General features: G+C 40.6%; 1 protein-coding gene across 2 annotated transcripts in view; it reads right to left on the bottom strand.

The window, feature by feature from the left end:
- Nucleotides 1–381: 381 nt before the first annotated feature.
- Nucleotides 382–23,304, bottom strand: part of MDFIC2 (MyoD family inhibitor domain containing 2) — a 42,087-nt gene continuing 19,164 nt past the window's right edge. Inside the window, exons 3-5 of one of the 2 annotated variants that reach the window (XM_064724305.1) lie at nucleotides 8,154–8,222; nucleotides 4,325–4,546; nucleotides 382–705 (exon numbers count right to left, since the gene is read on the bottom strand). In XM_064724305.1, coding sequence (XP_064580375.1) covers nucleotides 494–705; nucleotides 4,325–4,546; nucleotides 8,154–8,222 — 503 coding nt within the window. In that variant the 3' untranslated portion in view covers nucleotides 382–493. Of the gene's footprint in view, nucleotides 821–4,324; nucleotides 4,547–8,153; nucleotides 8,223–23,304 lie in introns of both variants that reach the window. The other variant, XM_064724304.1, reaches the window with a different exon arrangement.

The raw sequence follows: 23,304 nt of genomic DNA, 5'->3' as shown, positions 1-23,304 counted from the left end.
TTCAGTGACATTTGCTGTAATTACCAGTAGCATGGTTTCTAATTATTAATTTTTTTTTCTACCTATACTGGGCATATAAGAGTGTTTTAAGAGATTGAATAAATAAATTTTTAATTATAAAATGATGCTGTATCATAAATTATTTATAATAACCAACAATATGTAATACATGTTTAGGTATGAATCCATTAGGAAGATGAACTAATATATATATCAGTCTTAAAATAACATCCTAATTTTTTCTGTGTTTATGAATGGCAAAATTGGTGTTTAAAGCAATTAAAGGTTCATAAAAGCTTGGATTTACAGTGGGTAAAGCAGCGAGCACACTTGGCACTTAGGAATTCTGTTGTCATCTATGGCAGAGAAGACCCCTTTTTGTCCTTTATTGGTTTCAGCAGTTTGTGATATCATGCCAACATAGAGACCTCCAGGGAGGGAGCAACAAGATGCACATAGTCCTCATTGACAAAACCTCTGGTTATGATTAATATTAAAAAAAAAAATCTCCTTTGTAATCTGTCGGGTAGTTTTGATGAATTTTGTCAATTATTTTCCTATCAGCGATAGCAGACTTCAGAGATCTCCATGGCCAGCTCCAGGCACTCGCCGGTCTCATGGCAGGACTCAAAGAGGCTGCAATCAATGTCACAGTCACAGTTGCAGTCGTTGCTGCCGTGGTCTTCGTCGGAGGTCTGGTAATATCTATTGGATGGACAACAGGTATCTGTCAGCCAATGTTCACAGGTATCAGGCAGCATTATAAGAAAGTCCCAAAACTGGCAGAACAAGCAGGCCAGGATAAGTGTTGCACATTCATCTAAGAGAGAGGAAAAGCAGGGAGATGTAAGAACACATGTGAGCTGGGATTGCCCAGGTTTACGCCAGAAGTGAGGGGGTGGGCTAAAAATACATTAATGATAACTACTTCCATAGAGACAAGGGAAAAGTTTATTGTCTGTTTTAATTGCTCTGGAAAAACAACAGCTGTATGAAAAGAATTTGAATGGAAATGTTCTGTGGCAGTGAAATGCAGAACAAGGCCTTTAAACCAGATTTTATCTTCTCATGCCCAGACAGCAAGGAGGCTGAAGAGATACAAGAAGCTGGGAAGGGACACAGCCAGGAGAGCCGACCCCAGCTGGCTAGAGGGATAGTCCAGACCATATGGCATCAATATAAATTAGGCAGAAAACAAGCAGGGGTTTCTGCTCAGATAACTGACTGGGCATCAGTTGGTGAGTGGTGAGCAATTGCAATATGTATACCTTGTTTTGTATATTCTAATTTTTTATTTATATATAATATATATATTTTTTTCTTCCTCCCATGTAAAACCACTACATTGTCCTATTACACTGTATTTATCTTATCCCATGAATTTTCTTCCTTTTACCCTTCTGTTACCCCCATTCTGCAGTGGGGCAGTGAGTGAGGGGTTCTGTGGGGCTGAGGAAACCATGACACCAGCACAGGTGACACCGGAGTTTATTTTCATTTTCACAAGAGCTTGCACTAAAAATGTTCAAAGACTACCAAGGACAGGGAGGGAGAGCAGGTCTGGAGAAGAGCATTCAGAGAGGGCAGTGTGTCTCAGCTCATGGTCCTCCCAACTCCCCACCAAACAGGGTTCTCACCTTTTCATTCACAAATGTCAGTTTTTCAAAGGAGACAAAAGTTTGGAAAATAGGTTATGTAGGATGTGTGTCTGGAGCCAGTGAATATTCCTGAAAACGTGGTCACCATGACTAAAACTCTGTGCTATGTTTGTGCCCTCCCAAAATCAACTAATTAACTCCTCACCCCTCAGCCTCCAGCATCTGGGGAGGCTGCTTGGGTGCAGCAGGTGTGAGATTCCAATTGTGTGAATCCTCTTGGAGCACAGACCCAGACCTTTCCTTTTTTTTTTTTTTTTTTTTGTTCCTTCTTGTTTTTGGAAAGGAAAAATGCCTTCAACAATATGAATGTCTTTTCATTGCTTCTTTCAGGAAAGCATATGGTTATAACCACATTTCTTGCCCTAGGATGACTAACTGTGAACTCATTCAACTGCATTGGTTCTGTTGTGGCATTTTCTAGCTCACGTAACATGAAGTTCACTGCCAGGAAGTTTCCAGAATTATGCTTTTTTTTTTTTAGAAAGATTTCTTGATGAAAAAACAAAATTTAAAAAAAAATCATTCCAGCTTCTTTATTAAAAAGGCAAGGTAGCAAGAACAAATAGCATATGACTGAACTTCTTTCTAAATGGCATATCATCACCAATGTTATCAATTTTAATACTTATTTAAATATGTCAAGATCTATTTAGGTTCAGACAAGCACAACTAACTTCTAAGTCAGTCCTGTCAAATAAGAATGACTAGATTTTGGTGATACTCAGTAAGTTCATGCTTATATTTTTTCCTAGCTAAATGAACTGAAATAATTATAAAATTGAAACAGTTAATAAGGTGACACTACTGTATTTAATTGTATGAAATTTACACTGTAAAAAATGTAATCATTTTATCCAGTAGTTCTTGGTGTAATTAAGACTATTCTTTTTAGTTCTCTTATGTTTATGAAATTTCTTTCCTATACATAGATGTGAGAGACAGAATTCAAAGTTATGTCTCAATTAAGGATTTGGCAATTTTTTTCTCCATCTCCAAAGATCCATTTTTTTAATAACAGTTTTTTTCCCCTGAATATGTTAACCATAATGATGCTTATGTAATCTGGAGAGAATAGATAGGATTCTTAGGGCTTCATCCAGGAAAGAGAGCACACAAAAAGCGCAACATTTTAATAATAAAGTAATGTTTCAGCACAGACTCTGTGATGTGCAGTAAAGATGCTTTTAAATTCCCATCAGAGCACACACCATGAACTGTGATAATGGATGTAACACATTTCAAAAAATCTGCATGTGTGAGGCTTTTTGGTCCTGTTTTAAGTGGGGTAATGTATATAAATAATAGATATTAGCAATTAGACATCCATTCCTATGCATTCATTTATATATTTGAAAATAAATTAGCCACAAACTGCATAAAGGAAGATGCAATCTCTTGTTTTCCCCTCTGTTTTCCCTGCTGTTTGCCAAACGGCATTACTGCGTTTATCTCAGTGAGAACAATGACCTCAGCTCTCCTTCTCTACATTACTAGATTAATTAGCACAAAAGAAGAATTTATAATAATTTTTCTAGCATGCCTCATCTCTAAGTTTTCCTGCTCTAGTTTGGTGGCATCTGCTCACACAGATGATGCTCTGAACAACCCTGGTCCAAAGATTGCTGAAGCCTTTCTGGTCATCCTTGGTGAGACCTATGAGTGTTGTATTTGCTCTTATCTGAACCCTGGGAACAAAATAATCACCAATTTCCTCATCTATTGCTCTGCCTTCAGAGGTTCTCTGAGCAAACAGGATTTGGCCTTGTGTATGTGGAATAAGCAGTAAGTTGTCAGAGTGGAGTGAGCTGAGTATGCAATGACAACCACAAATCTGTCTTCCTTTGGTTTTCTTGGCTTCTATCCAGCCCTTAACATTATTAATTAAGCACAGATTGGGTTTTTTTGTTGTTGTTGTTAATTTCCTTCACATTTAGCTTTTTTAAGGAGAATGAAATCTGTTATTTGCATCATATGGTACACACCTGTGTGCCAGAAGTGGCTGAGAGAGACCTCAAGCTCAAAAATAGGAAGTGTCAGGACAAGAGGACAAGTTCCCTAAATAAAATAAATACTTCAGATCCTTCTCTGAAATTAAGCATATTCCAATAGATGTATCATAGACATCCCTTTTTAAGGATCTGTGACACAATAGAGATGTTAATGATTCTTGGAGAACAGGGCACTTTATTGTGTTGGTCTCTATTTAGAAATGCTTAATTTAGGAATTGTCAAATGATATGCACGACAGATCCCAGCTCCATTGGATATAACACACTAATCCATTATTGCAAAAGGCACTCAAAAGAAACTTCTGAAATACTTCGCAGAGCCTTTTTTTAACATCCACTGGAATAACCAGGAATAGATTTATCTGATACTGACACTGGTGCCTCTGTGCAAACTCTCATTGCTAAAGTACAAATGCTCTGTGGCACAATAAGCTCTAAGCTCCTCTTCTATGACTTTAGTATCACTGACAATTTAAGATCATCTTCTAGAAATTCTCATCTATCACACAAATGTCTGCAGGGCAACTTAACATTGCTTTTGGCGATGTTCTTGAACCTCCTGTTCAACATTTAATTTCGAGTTGGTTATACATAGTTCTTTTGCAGTGGGCATTATTTAGAAATCAGCTCAAATGTGATCTGTTTTATAAAACATACCGTCACTGTCTCTCTGATGTACTGATGCATCATCTTCAATGTAAGAGAATTCTCTGCATTTCTCCAGGGAAGCAATGGATGATCTGCTTGCATCTGACAATTTCTTCTCATTTTTGGTACCCTTTGATGAAGCGTCTGTGATGCTGAATTCTGCGACAGAACTCATAACAATACCTTTCATAGGCTTTTCATCTGTGTGTTTTTCATTTGTAAGCTGGTTATCTGGTGGGATTAGGAAAAAAAAGACTGTGATACCAAGGCAGAGATCTGAGAGAATAACATATGCAGAATTTTCAAACCTACAGTTGTTTACTTCCAAGGCCTAACCCTTCTCACCTAATGATTCCAGTCTCTTTACAGAGGTTTATTCATAGTAAAGGTATTTGTGAACTTGCCTTCTAAGGTTTTTTCTTAAACCCAGAGGACTTAGAGGCTAAGTAATAATTCATTTCCAGTGGGTGGGATCAGGTTTGGAAAGAAAACAGAACTATTGCCTCGGTTGACATCTATTTAGACTTTGATATCCTAACTTCAATTTCTGACATAAAAGAAGGCAAAACAATTATCTTGTTACTTTTCAGCTGCAACTTCATTTCCCTAAATTAACAGCCAACAACGTGCACGTGGGCAGTACCTGGATGCAGATGTGCCAGCTCACCGTGGCTCATAATCCTGTAGCAAAGACAGCCAGATGGTCTCTGTTTAGCATCCAGATTCCTTATTTCATAACTTCATCCCCACTTGCGTTGTTGGCCTGGAAGTCAACTAGGAGATGGGATACTTCACATGCTGTCAGCGTGCCAGAGAGGCAGCTCAAAAACCAGAGGGAGAGCTTAAAATTAAGCCCCAACTAGGGGAAAGGTTAAGAAGAGTTCTGAGTTCAATTTATTCTTGAAGAATTCTTCAGGCACAGATAAACATGGGTTGATATATAGTTTCACTCGATCTCTGAAGTGATCAAGTGGCCAAGAAACACAGTCATTCTCTCCATGGCGGGGATGATAAAACCTCATCAGTTCTTATCTACAGCTGATTAACTCCTGCACCCTCACATCAAGCACAGCCTCACTTTTTATCTCACTTAAATCTTGTGATATGCTTGTTCTTGAGCTATATACAGAAAATCAATCTTTACAAACTCCTCAGTTTTGCAAATACTGCTTTCTGAGAGGAACAGTAAGTGCTCTGAAGTGGCTCAACTGCACTTGCCTGCAAGGAGTCTGAAGAGAGGCCCTGCATATCTCTTGGTTTTTAGGTACCTTTGACTTCTGACCCATGTTAAAGAAAAGCCAAGGAAAGGCTGACAGAGAGTGAAACCTTGATGAGACTGCAGCTGTTCCCCCAGTATCCTTGCAGAGACAGGAGGAAATGTGGATGGGATGGATGGATTGCAGGTAAGTGAAAAACAGTGCAACCATAAAGCTTGAAGAGGGGGGAAGCAAAGATTTGAGAGATAAGTAGAGTTGTTTTGTGTGTCCAAAAGACACAAGCCCGACTTGTTAGCCAGGTGTCAATATCACAAATGGGGCCTGTTTGTTCACACTGAGAGCTACACCCAGCCTTAGCCTTTGGATACACACAGACCAAATCAAAAGGCTTAGGCAAGAATAACTATTATTTTCCACTTTCAAAATCTGCCCAAAAATGTAAACTAGATATGTTTTAATTCATGATATATTTGTTGAGTTTCCCAATTCTGCAACAATACAATGGCCCACAGAATGCACTTAAGCATTCAAGAAGCGAGACTGAAAAAAAGTCTGACAGAAGTAATCAGTAAATGCCAGACTGACATTTACTGTATCCACCGACTTCTACTATTCATACTTGGAGTCAATTTTTATTCTTGAAGTGCTGTTGAAGAGAAATCAAAACCAGAAATAGAAAGGCATAGACATAACCTGAATTTTTCAATACAGCACCATCAAACAAAAGGGTAACAAAAGCTGTCACTCAGGGACTCTTCTGTTTGTTAAAGCATACTACATCTTGGAAAATACAGTACATTTTAGTGTCAGACTCTTAGTTTGAAAAGCTCCCTTTCAGTAATGTTATACTTGTCTTGTACAGCTAGATCAAGTCTTCACGCAATCACTGTAACAAGCAACTTGCTATGACAAGCGAGATCCTTGCTTCCAGAAAACACTGCAGGAGAGGCTAAAGCAGTGTACAATTATAGGTCTCCATTTCATTTTTATGCAATTACCTTCAGTTCAGCTGTGGGTCCATCTACATTATGTCTTTTATCAATTTAATGTTTGCACAAAGTGTCTGAAGAAATAAAGATTGTGCTAGACCAGCAGAAAAAAAAAGGTGGTTAGCACTTTTTTCTTCCTCTATTATAGTTTGTTGGTGGATGGAACAGTAGTAGGTTGAGAGTTTGGAACAAATAGATGTAGCCAAATAGGCTTTAAAAATATATTACATACCACTTATAGTATTTATGATTACTGTTAAATGAGAATATAAAAAAATCCCAAATTGCAATTAGAAATGGGAAGAGGGTCAAACTTTGCAAGTCTCTTTTAAGAGCCTGTGTTCAGCTTCAAATGTCCACATATGTCTGTGTTTTTAATGTATAGAAATCAACCACTGAAGTGAACTTAAAGGGAAAAATAAGTGTATCATGATGAAGAAATCTCAGATTATTCAGTGTTAGACTGTTAGGCAGAGGCTGCTAAAGGTACACCCCCACAATGTGCCATTTTTAAATAGTATGAAGTAGCAACTTTCTTCCTCACATGGGGAAGCTGGGACTCGCCTCGGCTGTTGCAGTAGAAGACTGGGATTGTTCACCCATGTTTGTATTAAAGATAGTCTCAATACTCACATGGAATTTCTTTTTGCTTTTTCTTTTTGGAGTTGGGTGATTCAGATGGCTGACTACAAGTGTCTAAATTCATGGAAGCACAAAGTAAATCACTTTGCACTGATGCCAGCCCCAGATCCCTCTGGTTAATGGGGAGGAGCAGTGATACCCAGACTGGCATTTGCAGTATGCCCCCTGACCTCTATTTCTCTTCACTGGCTTTAGGCACAAACCAGCATCCTGCAGCCCTGGAGAAGAGGAGTCTGCAGTTTCCCTGCATGCTTCTGAAATTAGATTTAGTATAGAGGTATACGAGGGCTCTAAGTCTATTTTTGATAAGGGACAGAGGGTTTAAGAGGAGCTCTGTTCTGCTGAACAGGGACTGCAGCAATGCAGGTAATCCAAGCAGCTCTTGGAGCAGCTGTTTAGGAAGAGACTCCACTGAAGGAGAAGGAGAATTGATCTCTGACCCTCCTAGGGCTCATCCACCTCTTACAGGCAAAGGACAAGGGAGCCTGTGTCTCTGCTCAGTGCTGGCATTTACTCCAAATCCATCCTGGCAGCGGCCCTTTGTCTCACACCCCTGTAGCAAGGAGTCCCAAGGGTTAATGCTAAACTGTGTGGAAAACTGTAGCAGTTTAGGACCTGTAACTTTTTAATTTTCCCCTGAGGCATGTTGGTGTGTGAGTGCAGCATTCATTATCCCGTGCCCTGCTGTCGCTACCTGTCTGTTTAATGTAGCACATGCTCATCACTGCAAGAGCTGTGTGCCATGTCCATTCAGTCCCCAGGTGACACAGGCAGAGCTGCATCAGACCTGATGGATGAAAACTTGTACGTATGAAGGCTTGATCTGAACACGCTTGGTTCTCATAGAACCATGAAACCCAAACCTCAGGGTTTGACAGCAGTGCTTCAAAAAGGCAAAAGAAAAACAAAACACTTTTTCTTGATCATTTAAAGGATAAAATGGTCTGCCAGGGAGGGAGTATCTCTGCATGAATGGGGACAGCATCTTACCTGGATGGTCCTCGCTGCTCGATGTCACCCCAGGGAGGGCCAGTAGAGGCAGGGAGCTGGTGCGGCGGTCTTGGTGGAGAGAAGAAAACAAAATTGAAGAGGGATAAGTGTCAAATGAATGTGGTTTGGCACAGCTATCACCCTCAGCCACTTAGTGACAGTCATTGACTTCAGGAGTTGTTGGTCTGAGGTCAAACAGAAGCAAATCTGCTTCCTTGCTGTGGGAGGTTACATGGCATGGGGCGCTGTTTGTGTTTCCCTCTGTCTCTTTTCAGGAAAGGAAGCAAAAAATAAACTGCCAAGACAGAAAGTTTGACCCAAGAAAAGGTGAAGAGGAATCACAGCAAACACAGCAATTCAGGTAGGTACAGAAAATTTGAGAGCTGGGAGGTCTGAGATGAAATGTGGGGCATCCTCCATGCCCAAACACCTCAGAAAACTTAAATGAGGATCCCAAACCATGAGTACAGGGAGGAGAGAGGAAATTTAAGCCCAAACTCCAAGCTTCATGGCTTGTCATTCTTGGTGGACAAGATGCCCAAGGTCCATGTGGTGGCAAGCCCAGGTCCCCAGATGGAGCAATGCTGAGCTCCTCCACCTCGGATGCGCCTGCCAGGCTGTTTACTCCATGCCTAAGGCTTGGAGGCTTAAATCTCCTTTCCTTCTCTCTCCAAGTGTCAGGGAGGCAAAGTAGGAGGGGGTGTGGGACTATCCCAGCAGTGAGTGCAGCAGATGGAGCAAACTCCATGGGAGCTGCTGTTGCCCACATGGAGAGGCCGGAGGGAGCGCGGGCGCCGTGGCCCATCAGAGGGGAGCTGCTCCAGACCCATATATCACAGGGCCTTTCAGAGATTCGTGCCCATTACATTTTGCTGAGCTCAGGCAGAAGGATGCAGGGGATTTGGAGACTGTTTATTTTTGTCATGAGGAAACAGGAAATAGTACACAAGGCTATAAATATATCCCGGGCTTCAGATGACATCATGAACTCGTGCAAGTGCTTCACTACTGATTTACGATGATGGACTGGTAATTCACAGGAGCTTTGGGTTTACTTTATTTTGCTGTTGCAGTAACAAAGCTAATGGTGCAATCCCGGGAGGGGGTATTTTATCAATAGTGAATTTTTGACCTCATTGCATACATTGTAACTTCATGAATTAGTGACCCAGCTAACTGTAAAGCCTTCTATAGGCTTATTGTAAATCTATCACAGGACTGGCAAAAACTTTTGGCCCAGATCCTAAGCTCTGACAGGCATGTGTTGATGGACTGCATAGCAAGCACTTCCACTAATATTTCTCACTAATTATGCCATATATTAAGAAAAAATGAATGAAGCCAATGTTTATATGCCGCTTTAACTGCTTTTCATATAAGAAAGCAACACAATCCCTAATAAATTTTCACCTTCAACATTTCTATTCATTATAATTTTTACCATGATGAATGAAGTTAGAACTGGAGAGGGAGGGGGTTCATCTTGAAATCTGTTCAGTGAATGACTGAATTTACTTCCCTTCCCCAACTTGTGTCGAGGAAGGAGGGAACAGATGGACACAGGAAGAAGAGGGAGGCGAGTGCGGAACGAAGGAGATGGGTGAGGAACAGATGGAGTCAGGAGAAAGTGAAGAGGAGAGTCAGCAAGGATGGTAGAAAAGTTTTCCACTTGACCTTGAGTTGAAATGAAGATCTGCATGCAGCATGGGGCAGCTAGCTTTTTGGGTTGCATCCTTTTTTCTCTCCATGGCACTTAGCTATAAGGTCTTGTGGGCCATCCCAGCAGCTCAGTGCATCCCAGGGGACCTGCAGAGCCAGGAGCTGGATTTTCCCTAGGGGTCACCTGCTGCAGAAGGGCACCTGCACTGTGTTCAAGTCCTGTAATGGTAATGGCAAGGGAGAACTGTGCGCCAACACAGGAACAAAAATGGGCTGGGATGTTGTAATTCTCCCAGGCATCCTAGTCAAGCCAGAAATTGGAGTTTATAATTTTGAAGAAGTGTACTACACCCAGTTTGTTAGGATCCAATGGCCAAAATACTCAGAGTAATTTATGATTTTACCTGCTTGAAGCAAGACATTTGAGATGGCCTGATTTTCAGAATATGCTGAGCATCTGTGTTTTGATGTGTATTGAATTATATATCCCAAATCACTAGTAAGTCCCGGAAAATCTTGATTGTATTCTTAATTCGGTTAAATTGCCTGCATATACTCCACTGGTTCTGGCTTTGCTAGCTAAAGAATGGAAGAGGTGAAAGCTAAATATTGGCCATGTGTGTCATTCCCTTTGAAGAAAATGGGAGCCATGTGCACTCACCTAACAGCAATGTTTGGCCCCAAGTATGATTTCACAGCTGGGCCCTAACTTCAGGAATGCCAAAGCACTAAATGACTCAATTGGAGTAATCTGATCAATGCTGTATTTTCGCTGTGGATTTAAATTGCACACACAGCAAGAGCAGAGTTGGTTTTCTTCTCTCTCAAAATCACTTTTCTCTGCAGACTTGATAGCATAAATATGAAGTATTGCTCTCATCACAGAAATAAGTGAAATGGCAGAAAACGTATGTCAAATGAAATGCACAACATTACGTCCTTTTTACTTTTTGGAGGCTGTTTAAGAAAACGGCTTCATTAATTTTGACTGAATAAAAGGTTCCTTTAAGGGATTTCAATAGGTGACATGAAAAATGTTAATACGAATGATCAAGACAATGGAGGTTAAAACTGTTTTGAAAATATGTTTCTTTTATAGATCTCGGCTGTTGGAAGAGTTACAGAATAAATATACGGTAGTGCTGACATTCAGTGCTGTTTCATCTTAGCAAAGAGTTTTTAATAAAGAAAATTCTTTTCAAGGAATGCTTTCTGCAGCCAGTCTTCAAAAAGAGGTTTTCCCCCCCCTCCCAGTTTAATAAAATTAAAGTAATTTATGTCATATTGATATGTCGATATGTTTTTCAATAAACTTTTTCACAGAGATTTTTTTAAAAATTCTCTTCACTTTAAAAATTATAATTATATGTCTTCCTCCCACTTTGAAAATGGCACAAGGTGCTCATTTGCAGAGCTCTACTGTTCAAATCTTCACTGAGAATAGAAATGTCATGACTCAGTTAACAATGCTTTATTATTCACATTGATCTTTTTTTATAGTGTTCTTTATCTCAAAAACATTGTAAATCAGATATCTTCCTCCCACTCTTTTGTTCATTTGCAAATTTTTATTATTCTAGTTTAAAAAAGCAATGGAGTGTCAAGAGTCAGTGTATATTGTTTATGTTCTTTTTTGCTTTAAAATTACTTTTAACTATAAAAAGTAAGATGTATAGCAGGGGAAAAAAAAGCTGCATTTAAAGATGCTTAAAAAAGAATTGAAGGGATCAGTGTGAATTTTATGCTGTTCTCTTACACCTTGCAGTTGTAAAGACTTTGCAAGAAGGGGGACTGAGCAATTTATGAAAAGGTTTTTATGTGCTAAGTCCTTGTTGCATCAGACATCATCATCTGTGTTAAAGGCTGGACATAATTCATGCCCTAAGTGACCACAACAGCAAAATTCCCAGTGTGTTCACTGGCTGGGCCTGCCCAGAGCCCTTCCTGTCCATCGCTCCCTGTCACAGCCTGGTGCGAGGCCCTCAGGAGCCCTCAGGTGATGAGCACCAAGATAAATCTCTGAATTGTCACAGGAACCTCACAGCTTTGGTACCAGTGCTAACTGCAGCAGAAACACAACAGTAATTCATCAACAGGCAAGGTAACCCCTGAAACCCATGGGGCTGGATGTGGGATACAGCTGAGCACCTTTCAGGAGAGCCTTATTGGAGCCTTCAGGTCTTCTTTGTAGATCAGCTCTCCCAAATTCCCCTTCAGTCACTGTTTTCTTTCGCTGTCATGTTTTTCTTTAGGTCCATATTTCTGTCCTGGCAGTTGTGACTTTTTGAATGGCTTCCATGAGATAAACCTATTACAGGAATTGGGGGTAGTCCAGGGAGCAGCAGGATCTCGTGGTATTTCACATGCTCCTTGCTGTTAGGTAATTTTTTTATCATCTTTTCCCTGTTTTGAATTTTATGATCAGAGCATCCTGGCACCCTGTTGTTATTCCAGCAGGCCTTGAAAGAGATCATCCTCTCTGGGAGTCACTGAGATGGAATGGCTATACCTGAAGCTGTATTTAAGCCCCAGACTGGATTTTTTTGGGGGGTCTTATTGAAGTATAGAGTGGTTTGGGTTGGAAGGGACTGAAAGACCATCTAGTTCAAGCCACCCACCATGAGCAGGGACACTTTCCACTAGACCAGGTTGCTCCAAGCCCTGTGGAAAGTGGCCTTGAACACTCCAGTGATGGGGAGGACCTTGTGGGTGTGTAGTGGCCCTATTATAGGAAACAGCCCTAAAAAGTCTTGTAAATGAAGCTAAAGTCTGCTTTCCAAATTCCTTTGTTTCTTTCTTTTTGTTTTAAACTGCACTCTGCTGACATTTGCTAAAAGCAATAATTAAAAAACTCAGAACAAGTCACAAACTGAACCTGAACTGAAATCTGTCCTTCTCCCTCCAAGTGGACTGCTTAGCCATGTTTGTTTTTATTAATGTCAGTAGGTCACCCCAATCACCATGTGTCTGTGCCAGTCCCTGTCCTCTTCCCAGGCTGGGATTTGGGATTCACAGCATCACACAGAGCCCCTGAGGCCACCCTCTGATGGGGCTGCCTGCACACCCCTCATGGACATCTTCTTGTTTTGCAGGACTGACTCAAACCTCTCAAATTCTCTTCATTCCTCACTGCACAGAGTGAAACTGGAAGGTTTGATGCATTGTCCCATTTGAATTGACCGTACTGTTTTGAAAGCAGAGAATAAACAAACTTTACAATTGTTAATGTTGTTGTTGTTGCCTTGATGTCACTGCTGCATTAATTCACTCTTCCTTCCTCTCATGGTTAATGACTCACCCCACAATGAGGTTAAGGTTGGCTGCCAATATGACCAAATTTCAGAAACAAAATCCTAACCTGAGCTGAGTAGCCAGAAGTGGACAGGGCTTTACTTAATACACAGGCACAGTAGCTAAAGGTAGGTGTCACCCATGTACATCCTCATGTAATTACTCACTTTTTAGCTGAGGAAATTTATAGGTAATATAAACCAGAAAATGCTGAATTTATTACAAAAGATTTTTTTTCCATGTAAAACTCTGTGTCATTAAATTTGGAAAGCACTTAAAATTCTCAGTTTTATTTTTGGTAATCACTATGTATTGAGAAGTGAAAATATCAGAAGGATCTCTAGGCAGAATTTGTGAACTTTCCAATGAAAAGACAGCACAGTGTCTTTCTTTTGTGTCCCAAGGTCCTTGACAACTGTACTGCTTTCTGAATGACACAGAAGTTGTGTGCCAAGAGTTTATTCCCAAAGCAGGCATTACACACAGTTATGGTCACAAAGATATCCTTGCACAGCATTAATGCCAGAGCTGCTCTGAGACTGTCAGCATTTTCATTTGGTGGGGGGAAACACCAACAAACCCACATATATTAACACCATCAAACCCATATATATTCTTAAAATAAATCCAAACATTTTAATGCTGTGAAATAGAGCTGCAAATCACAGAAGATGCAGCTTTTCTCACAGGTAGTCCTTAGAGCTCTACTGGTGGTAAATTGACACATGATAATATAGGACTACAACTCTCCACATCTTCTAATACAGTATGAAAGTTTTCTTTGATCCCATTGGTGAGTGGCAATCTGTGAGTCTTATGTCTTCTATGAAACTTTTCCAGCAAACACTTCCATTTGTTTCCCTCTTGCCTGCATGCTGTGCTGGAACACAACTGGGAGCTGGACTTGCGCACTGTAATAAACATTATTAATCTTATTGCCATCTGAGCACCTCCCCAGGTGTTGCAGAACAGGCTGTGCTGGACCGTGCTGGAAAACTACTTATTTATCTTTGCAAGGGCTTGATCCTGTACCACCAGATGTCAGAGAAAACAGTTCCAGGGAGCTCAGATCAGGCTCCAAACCAGCCTCCAGTATGGTGGCCTTCTCTTGGTTTCCTTGCTCTTTTCCTCAGAAAAAGGCACAGACAAAGCAATCAGCAATATCTGAAGCTGAAGATGTATCATACTGTGCATCTTTTCACAAATCCTTTTTTCCCCCTGCACCAAAGATGCAGAACATCTATTCTGGGGGCAGACAGATGACATCCACTGTTACTTATGTATGTAATAAGTACTCTTAAAACGGTGTAGTCTTGCCGGCTCTGGCAAAGGCAAGCATGGTAAGTGTTCTGCTCACAGCACTAAACACACTTCTCTCACTGTGCAGTGGAAGAATGTGTTTAAACTCGCAGTCTATCACTATTCCTGGATAGTGTAGGAGAGTCAGGAACACTCAAGATGTCTTTTCCTGTGTATATTAACTTGTTCTGAAGAAAATAGTGTTCTTAGAAAACACGACTCTTATGGCAGAAGAAAGTTTCCTTCATGACTGTGCTACAAAGGTTTCCGAACAGCTGCTTGTTCCTTTGGGTGCATGAAATATGAGGTTCAGCCTGCTCAGAAGTGCAAACACGTAATTTCTTCTCACCGTGGCACCTTCGCTGCGGTCATTTCCACCTGGCTTTGTGATGCTGGCAAGCGCAGCAGTAGCACAATGTCTGCATTGTGTGAGCTCTTGGAGGAGAGCTGTAGAGCTCCACAGCCCCAGGGAAATGCCAGTCTCCCTAGATCTGTCTGTTTGTCCTGCTTCACCAGGAGCTGCATTCACAAGGAGTTTTGTTATTCTAATGTGGGCAGTGAACACCAGAGTTTCAGGTGTTGCTGGACGGTAGCACAACTTTCACCTGTCTGTGCACAAGGGCTGAAGGGTTGTTGGGCAACCTTCAGCAGGCTGGGCTTCCCAAAGCCACAGGAGTGGCACCCCTTGTCCATCCTCCTCAGGGACAGGTGAGAGCCCAATGCTCTCCCCAACACCCTCTGACATCAAAACCATCACTGAAGTTTTGCACAAGGCTCAGGTGTACAACCACATCCAAACGAGGAGGCCACAGCCCAGGCCCTGATCGGAAGAAGATGTGTCAAAGAAATGGAAGAGGTTCCACTATTTTAACACAGATTAGGCAAAATCTAACCCCCATTAATCCTTCATAGCAGGGCCATTGGTTTGTTCTTTTTCAATCTGTTCTGTATTCAAAGCAAGCACAGTTTTTTCTGTCGCTATACTGCTATTGTTAACAACTATAAATGTATTAAAAACACAGGGGCATTTTAGTATGTGTATTGTGCATAAGAAATATTGTTACATGACAAGCTCCAATTGGCAAGTGAAAAGAGGTTTTATTGAAGGAAATAGCAGTAGCAAACAGTGAACTATGCAGAATAATGGTAATTGTTCCTTTAACATTGGCAGCGCGCGTTCACTTAATATGACTGCTCCTCTGTCTCTGCCTCATCCAGACCCAGAGGACCTGTTAGACAAGCAGGCAGCCACCTCTCTCTGGGATCAAGCTGTCAATGCAAACTTGCTTTCTTTCTATTTCTCCGAGCTAAGCTATACCCCCAGAGCTCCCGAAGCTTTTCCTGAGTGAAAGCTTTAAAAAAGCTCCATTCTAAATTACATCACACGAGCTGTTCTCTTCAGACTGACAGAACAAAAGCAGGAGGGGGGGGGGGAAATGCCAGAAGTACCATCTGAATGACTTGAGTTGCACAGGATGCTTTACCTCCTCGTGCTTTATCAGAGCAGGCAAACATCTTGACCTTGCCCACCAAAGCCTTTGAGTAGAGAAAGTTTGCATCATGTGTGCTTCCAGTACAAATAGAATCACAGAATGGTTTGGGTTGGAGGGGACCTTAAGGATCATACTATTCCAAGCCCTCTGCCATGGGCAGGGACACCCTCCAACAGATGAGGTTCCATCCAGCCTGGTCTTGAACATTTCCAGGGATGGGGCATCCACAGCTTCTTGCTGTCTTCACAATAAAACATCTCTTCCTAATACCCAGTCTAAACCTACTCTTCTTCAGATCTAAGCCTTTCCCCCTTATCTACCATTTCATGCCTTTGTCAAAAGCCCCCTCCCAGCTCTCTTGTAGGGCCTCATGAGGTATTGAATCCATTGGGTGTAGGTTTTGATTGCAACAACGGGGTCTTGAGTGTCCATTCCTAATGGGACTGAGGTGCTTTCTAAAATTTTTGGATGATGTGGTTTCTAACACAGCCAGCTCATTGCTACTGGAAGAGCCCAGCCTGTGGGTGCTGCCCAGCCTGGTGTACTCATCCTTTAATCAGCAACACCCCAATTAATGGTCATGGTGAGCACTGCCACGGGCCACTGCCAAAATCTGAAAGGTCTCTTGAGTTGGCTCCATCTGGGATGCTCCAAATGACATTTTCAGAAGTAATTGGAGCAGATAAGCATTACCCACTTCTGGAGTGGCTGGGTAGAAAGCAGATAAATTGGCATATCTCCCCATTCTAAAGGCTTTCAGATGGTGTTAATTGGTATGAGAAGCCTCAGTTAGGAAAACATCCTCAGCTGGGAGGGGAGGGGGCCACAGGCCTTGCATCTCCTTTAGCAGATAAATAGAGGAAAGAGGGCAAACAGCATCATGGCAGTTCTCCAGGTAATGTGCAAAATTAGTAGCCCTGGAAAGGAGGCAGCTTAAGGGCTGCCTGATAGCAAAGTAATCAAGTGAGATCCTGCAAGTGGGAATAAGCAGCATTTTTGTGGCTCTTAAGCTGACCCTTTTGGGGTTCTTACTCAATTTTCATAAGAGAATGGTGGTGAGGTTATGACCTCATTCTCATGCTCTAAAGCTTTTAGGCCTCTGCACAGCATTTTCGTGTTTGTACTGCTGTTTTGAGTAAGCTTAAAAACGTTTCTTTAGCATCATTAACATAAAAAATAATCTCAATTTAAAGATGGGCTGAAAGCTGAACCAATGAAAAATATTAAGGAAAAAGTGTTGCTTTCATCCCCCAATGGAACTAGACTTACTGAGCTAATTTTTTTCATGGAAGGTGCTACTTCAGTACCTGAAATGATGCCCTGCTCTAAGAGCTGAAAAGGTGAGGGGTTTACCTGAGTGTCTAAGGGGCTGCCCAGTTTGAAAAAATAATGGAAAAAGAAAGTTTCACTAAGCAGGAGAAGCTTCTCAGCTGGTGCTGTGCCTTTGTTATCTACATGGGTGTTTTGTGAACACCTCAAAGCTGTATTGTTATCAGAGGAGAGAAAAGTCAAGCTATGTCCCCTAATTAACTTCACAAGTATGATAAAAAATAATTCCTAATAGGAGTTGGCAGATACCCCTTCCCTTTAGTTAATGTCCTGTGGCCTCTCACTGAGATGATCTTGGATGTGTTTTCCAACCAAAGTGATTCTATAATTCTGTGTTTTCCCCAGGGAATACAGCAATTTTCATGCAGTTGACACAACCTGTCTTACCCAAAAGGGCAGAGACTGCTTGGGGATCCTGAGTCACTGATGCAGCATTGAACCCCGAGTTTCTGAGTGAGTAAAGTTTGTCTTTTGCTGTCTTGTTTTTTTGGTAGCCCATGTCTGAGTTTTCTTTATGCACCTGACCAGTGAAATGAATCTGCCTCAGTCTGTGAGGGACATCCTGATGCCCATTAAAGGTGATGGAAATGTTTGGCTCAAGGGCAAACTATAGCAAGTGTTGTATCTGATACCTGCGCCAAAATGAAAATCTTAATTATGTAAAACCTTCATTAACCACTGGTACTGAACTGTATGCTTTGTCTCATCTCTGCTGGTATACAGATAAAGATGCTGGACTTTTGAAGGTTGTGGAATAAGTTATTAAACATAACCCTAGTCTAGTTTTCTGAACCATGGGTTCAGGATATTTTGAAAGTTCAAGTTTAGTTCACCCATCTTTATTTCTCTGTTTCAGCATAGCAATGCTTCCTATCTTTTTAGTTATTCTAGGCTTTTGCATTGCCTTTCACTACCATGACCTCTGAGAATCTCAAATTTTTAACTGGCAAAGTTGAGAACTTGGTGATGCCTGTAGCACTGTGCCTTTCTGCTCTCTGTGGAGGGGAAGATGTAGTTCTCATCTAAATGACTGAATGCTTGGGAGGCACTGGGATCCCGATGGGTGTGGGATTTTGGGCCACACAGAGGCCACAAATATAATGTTTTGCAGTTTCTTTGGTAAATCTTGATCTGAATACAAATTGTGTCTCAAGTTGTGCTTCTAATAGTGCTAACCAGTAGCTTGCCTTGCTATAAAAGGAGGAAAATGTTATCTGGAAATAACTTTCAGATAACAGGCAGGGGGCCATATTCCCAGAGTCAATTCCAGCATAGCTGGACAGCAGGGAAGCTTCTTGTGGCCTGGGGACAAGTGTGCTTGTAGGGAAAGGCTTGTGAGTCTCTGACACTTTGCCTCAAGCAAGACATGGAGTCCCTGGGAAGCTGTGTGTCTGAGGAGGGATTAATTTGCTTCTGCCACCGTGCAGACCACACTGCCCTCTGCTCCCTGCTTGATTCACAGCCTGGGCTGCTCTGCCTGGCTTCAGCCTTTTTGGGGGTGGACTCAGGGAATGGCTTATTCCCATCTGGATTGAGATGTACTCTGAAATCTGTAGATATCATTTCTCTCTTTTATTCTCCAAGAATGTGTAAGACAAGCTTTATGTTGTCTTTGAGCTTGCTAAAAAGGGAACAGAAATTCATGCCTTTTTCCATGTGTTTATTTTGAGTCACGACTCTTCTGGGAAGGGTGATTTGTTTGCCTTTCCATGACAAATGACAATGGTTTAAGTTGCATCTCTGCCAGCCTCTTTCTAAGTGGTTTCAAGCAGTTTACTTACAGGGATTATTTCATCTGCCACAGAGCATGAGGCTGCTCTGAGGTAGTGTCTAACTTGCACTGAACAAAACCATGGAAAGTTAGCTTAAGGCAGGAAATTTAAGGTGTTCCGGAGACAGTAGGCTCACAGGAGCATGAAGTGATGGTTTACAAGAGTTTTGCACTTGGATAAAAAAGAAATTATTTGACTTTTCCTCTCCTGATAAGCACCAGGAAGACCAGGAATGTCTTGTAACATTGGATGTGCTGACTGCTTAAATTCTGACTGTCCCTCAATAAGAGCTTGTGCTATTTAACCCCCTATAAAGTGGGAACATTCAGTACCTAAGCATACATAATTTGGTACTAGAGTAATTGCTGTAAGTTAATATAGGCTTCATAAATGTCATTGTCAATGTCTTGTGGTTGCCTTGCTGAGCTTCTGAGAGAGTCTGAAATTTCTATGCAGCAAACTTCTCCAGCTCTCACATCTTGTGGTCACTCGTTATCTGCAGCAGGAGGGTCAGACTTAGGAGACTGCAGCTTCTTTCCAGCCTGCAGGTTTCCTCCCCCTTCAAGTCTGTTTTTTACTCCTGCCAGTACCCTGCCTTCTGTTTAAAAGCATTAGTAATACCAAATAAAGCTAAAGACGCTTGCTATAACAACTAAGTTGTTTCCTTTTTAATCAGAGCACATGCTTATGCCAGGTTTGGCATGAAGAATCTGTGGAAGTGTTTGGTTCAGGGCACAGTAAGCTGATCATTTGTTAGAAGTAGTGCATTACATATAATTTTGCTTTTAGTGGTACAATGTACTGGGAGGTTGGTACAAGCATTGGTAATATAATTTTTGCTTGGTTGGAGGTGGTTAAAACATAAAGACTAGGAAATAATTCTATTGCCATGTGTGTTGAATTGTGGTTTGGTCGCAGCAGTTGTCTGCAGCTAAGTGGCCATCAAAACCTTTCTTGGGGTGGCAATAAATTATAAAAAAATCTTCTGAAAATATCAGTTTTCAAAGAGCAAAAGATGCAGCAATTATTGTGACACAGGTTTGCAGTCTGTTTCTGATTATCTTTTTGGCTGGAGAGTTGGGGTTTCTAATTGTAAGGTTAAGGAATCCTTTTTATCTATCTCTTGCCTCCTAATCCTATGCTAGACAGTATTGATTTCTGTGCCTTTTGTCTTCTGGGGAAGGAGACAATCTCTGGCTCATGCGAACATCTTGTTAGAGTCTGCTGAGGATTAGGGGGTGTGACAGTTTTCTTGCTGAGCCTTTTTATTGGGGATTTTTATGCCTGCTTTTCTGGGAGGTCTTTGAAATGTCTTTTATGTAGCAATCATTTCACTCTTTCTTTGTTGTCTCAAATGCTGAGGCTGTATTCTTCTCATCTGTTCCTGTTTATATTCCATACTAGCTGGTCATAACAGTTTAGCTTGAAACTATCATCACACCGTGTGCTTCTGAATCACAGGAGTGTTGCTAACAGCTCTAGGACGACTGCAAATTTGAGGGTTTTTTTAGGGCATCTGAAGATTTAGCATGGTAGTTTAGTATGAAATACTGATAAAGAGGTTCCAGATGAAAAACAGTCTGGGAATTGGATTTTTCAAGCATCCTCAGCCAGGTATAGGCCCTTAAAAATGCTCCTGCTCTAATGAGAGAAGTCCCCCTTAGGGTGGTGTTCATCATTCCAGCCCTACCTGATAGGTAGGATTGTTGTTCAGTCTTGCTTAAACTCCTACAGAAATCAATGGAAGACAAACCCATCCTGCTGCATGTCATCTCACCTGGACTGAAGAGATTAAGCCAGGAAAAAATTGCTTTTTTGAAAGTCTGGTTTTGTCCCTACTCTCATCCTTTCTCCCTGCAGTTGGTTATAGATAATTATTCAGACCAGAACCCAAACTTCTCTGAAGTCAGATGATTGACTAATCCTGGCCAAAGAAATGAAGGAAACTCAGCTTTTCATAAGGTTCTTCATCTCAGTTTCAGGAAGTAATGGGTTCAGTCAATGTACTGCAATACAGGTAAAGCAGTAGATTATGTTTCCTAAAATTTTTATTAAATCAGTGCTTCTCTATCTTGAGTAGCTATCTTAAAACATATGGACTTCTCATATCTTTTAAAATGAGATGATATTTCTGACACTATGTAAGTTCAGGTACCAGCTGGGCAGATCCCAGATTTAAGGTTGGGCAAGGAGCCAGGGTTATGTAACCTTGCTGATAATGAAGATATGAGAGACAGGTTTCTGAGACATTCATAAGGGAAAACTGGTTGCATCACCTTCCCCTTAGATAAGATTGCAGTAAAAATTTTGGTATTGTGACTTCATTACCAAAACTGAGGGTCTGATGTGCACAAGATGCTGTCTCCAAGTATTAATCTAGCTAAAGTCTTCTTTATTTCACTAAACTGTGTGTCACACCTTTGTAGAGGAAAAAGCTACCTGCATACATGCTTACTTTTTGCTGCAATAAATACTTTCCTGAGAGCTGGTTTCCTTTTTTCTCTCCCTACCAAAAATTTGCCCCATATAACAGCACTTCCCTTTGTGTACAGCCTCTCTAGCCTAATTTTTAGTGTCAAAAGCCATATTTAATACAGTTCAATTTCACACATAACCACAAACCCCATTCTTCCAGATATGGCCTCAGTTTATTTTATATCACACATCTTTTTGTTAAGGTATTTTATGCATAGCATAATATGCAATGATACGGCACTGATGTTTATCAAAATTGTTTTACACTGTACTTATTTCTATTCCTGTCTTTTGGATCAAGTACAATACAGCTGCAGATTAATACCACCTTTTAAAAATGGCTTAATGTGTTTATTTTCTTACCACATTCACTTCATCCACTAACTTGTTATATGGATTATATTTAATGGGAATCTTGTGGGACTATCAAAGGGCATTTATTTTCTATTGAAATAACAATTAAGATAACACTCAACTAATATAGTAATCAAATAAACCTGACAAATAACAAAAACTTTTTTAAAGCTGCAGAGGCATGCTAACAAATCTATTTGATCAATATATGGGATGTGAAAAAAGAGGAGACAAGATTGACTGATGAATAAAATGGAACTGACACAAATAGGCTGACAGCCAGTCGCAAGTCTCTTTAGGGCAAATGCAATTAACTTAGAATAATAGACTCAAATTTGATGGTTAGAAATGCATTTTTATTAACAATCACAGCCTGAATCATTATGCACTCTTATGAATAAAATTGTAGTTATACTGAAAGTCTGTGTATACATGTACGTACAAAAAAGCCTTGTTGAAGGGGAGCTTTATTTTTGTGACAGAATGGTTGTGTGGGATTTAAAATATAAAGCATACACAAGTATAAATCTAAATATTCAAACCAGTGATATAAAAATTACATATTTAGTGTGCTAGTATTAATGATAAAGGCAATAAGCATCGGTCCCAGGACTGCTTGTTCTTTTGGGATGTGAAATTGCAATCAGGGATTTACAGATTTCATTCTGAGGCAGAGAAGTCATTACTAGAAACATAAGCTCATTCTCTTTACTTTAATAGCTATTTTAAATCATTCATTTAGAAAATACATTAACTATTTATTGTATAGGCAGTACGTTTCCACTGGCATTTCATTTTCATGCTTTTTTATAATCCTTTTTAGCAAATTATTTTATTAAAAGAAGATTAGAATTAGCAAAAGGATCCTACCAATTTTTGAAAATGCTACTCTTGAAGAAGAATATTTCCCATTATTAACAGGTATGCAGCATTAAAACTTTAAAGGAAGGGAAGAGATTCAATTGCTAATGTGTCCTTTTTCTTTTGACCTTCATTGCAGTGGCTGATTGCTATTTGTAAATTGCTTTCAAAATTATTAATCTCATTTAATTTCCGAATAAATACATAATCTTTTTTTTTCCCTCCCAAAAATCCTCAGGCTTTAGATATGAATAGAGCTGCCCAAAGGTTATGTTGTGGTGCAGACATCTCTTATTTGTGGGAAAAGAGAAAAAACACCACTTAATGCAGACAAACACTACAAGGTACTAGTAAAATATACCATGAATATGAAACCACAATACTTGCAATGCTTGGTGCTTAAATAACTTCAGAAAAAGGTGGAATAGTAGGAATTAAAACTGCACTGGGAGTTGTTTTAATCCAGTGTTCTCCAGGTTCATGTTTGTGGTGTACTTCTGGCTGGGCAGGGACAGGAGAGCAGCAGGACACCATGCCCTGGTTGCCCACAGCATGAAAATCCTCACCCTGGTTCTCAGCCAGCTCCTGGGGCTGCTGAGATGGATCCAAGCAACATCC

Source organism: Zonotrichia leucophrys, chromosome 12, assembly GCF_028769735.1.
Source record: "Zonotrichia leucophrys gambelii isolate GWCS_2022_RI chromosome 12, RI_Zleu_2.0, whole genome shotgun sequence".
NCBI lineage: Eukaryota > Metazoa > Chordata > Aves > Passeriformes > Passerellidae > Zonotrichia > Zonotrichia leucophrys.
This window is presented reverse-complemented; position numbering and strand designations above follow the sequence as displayed.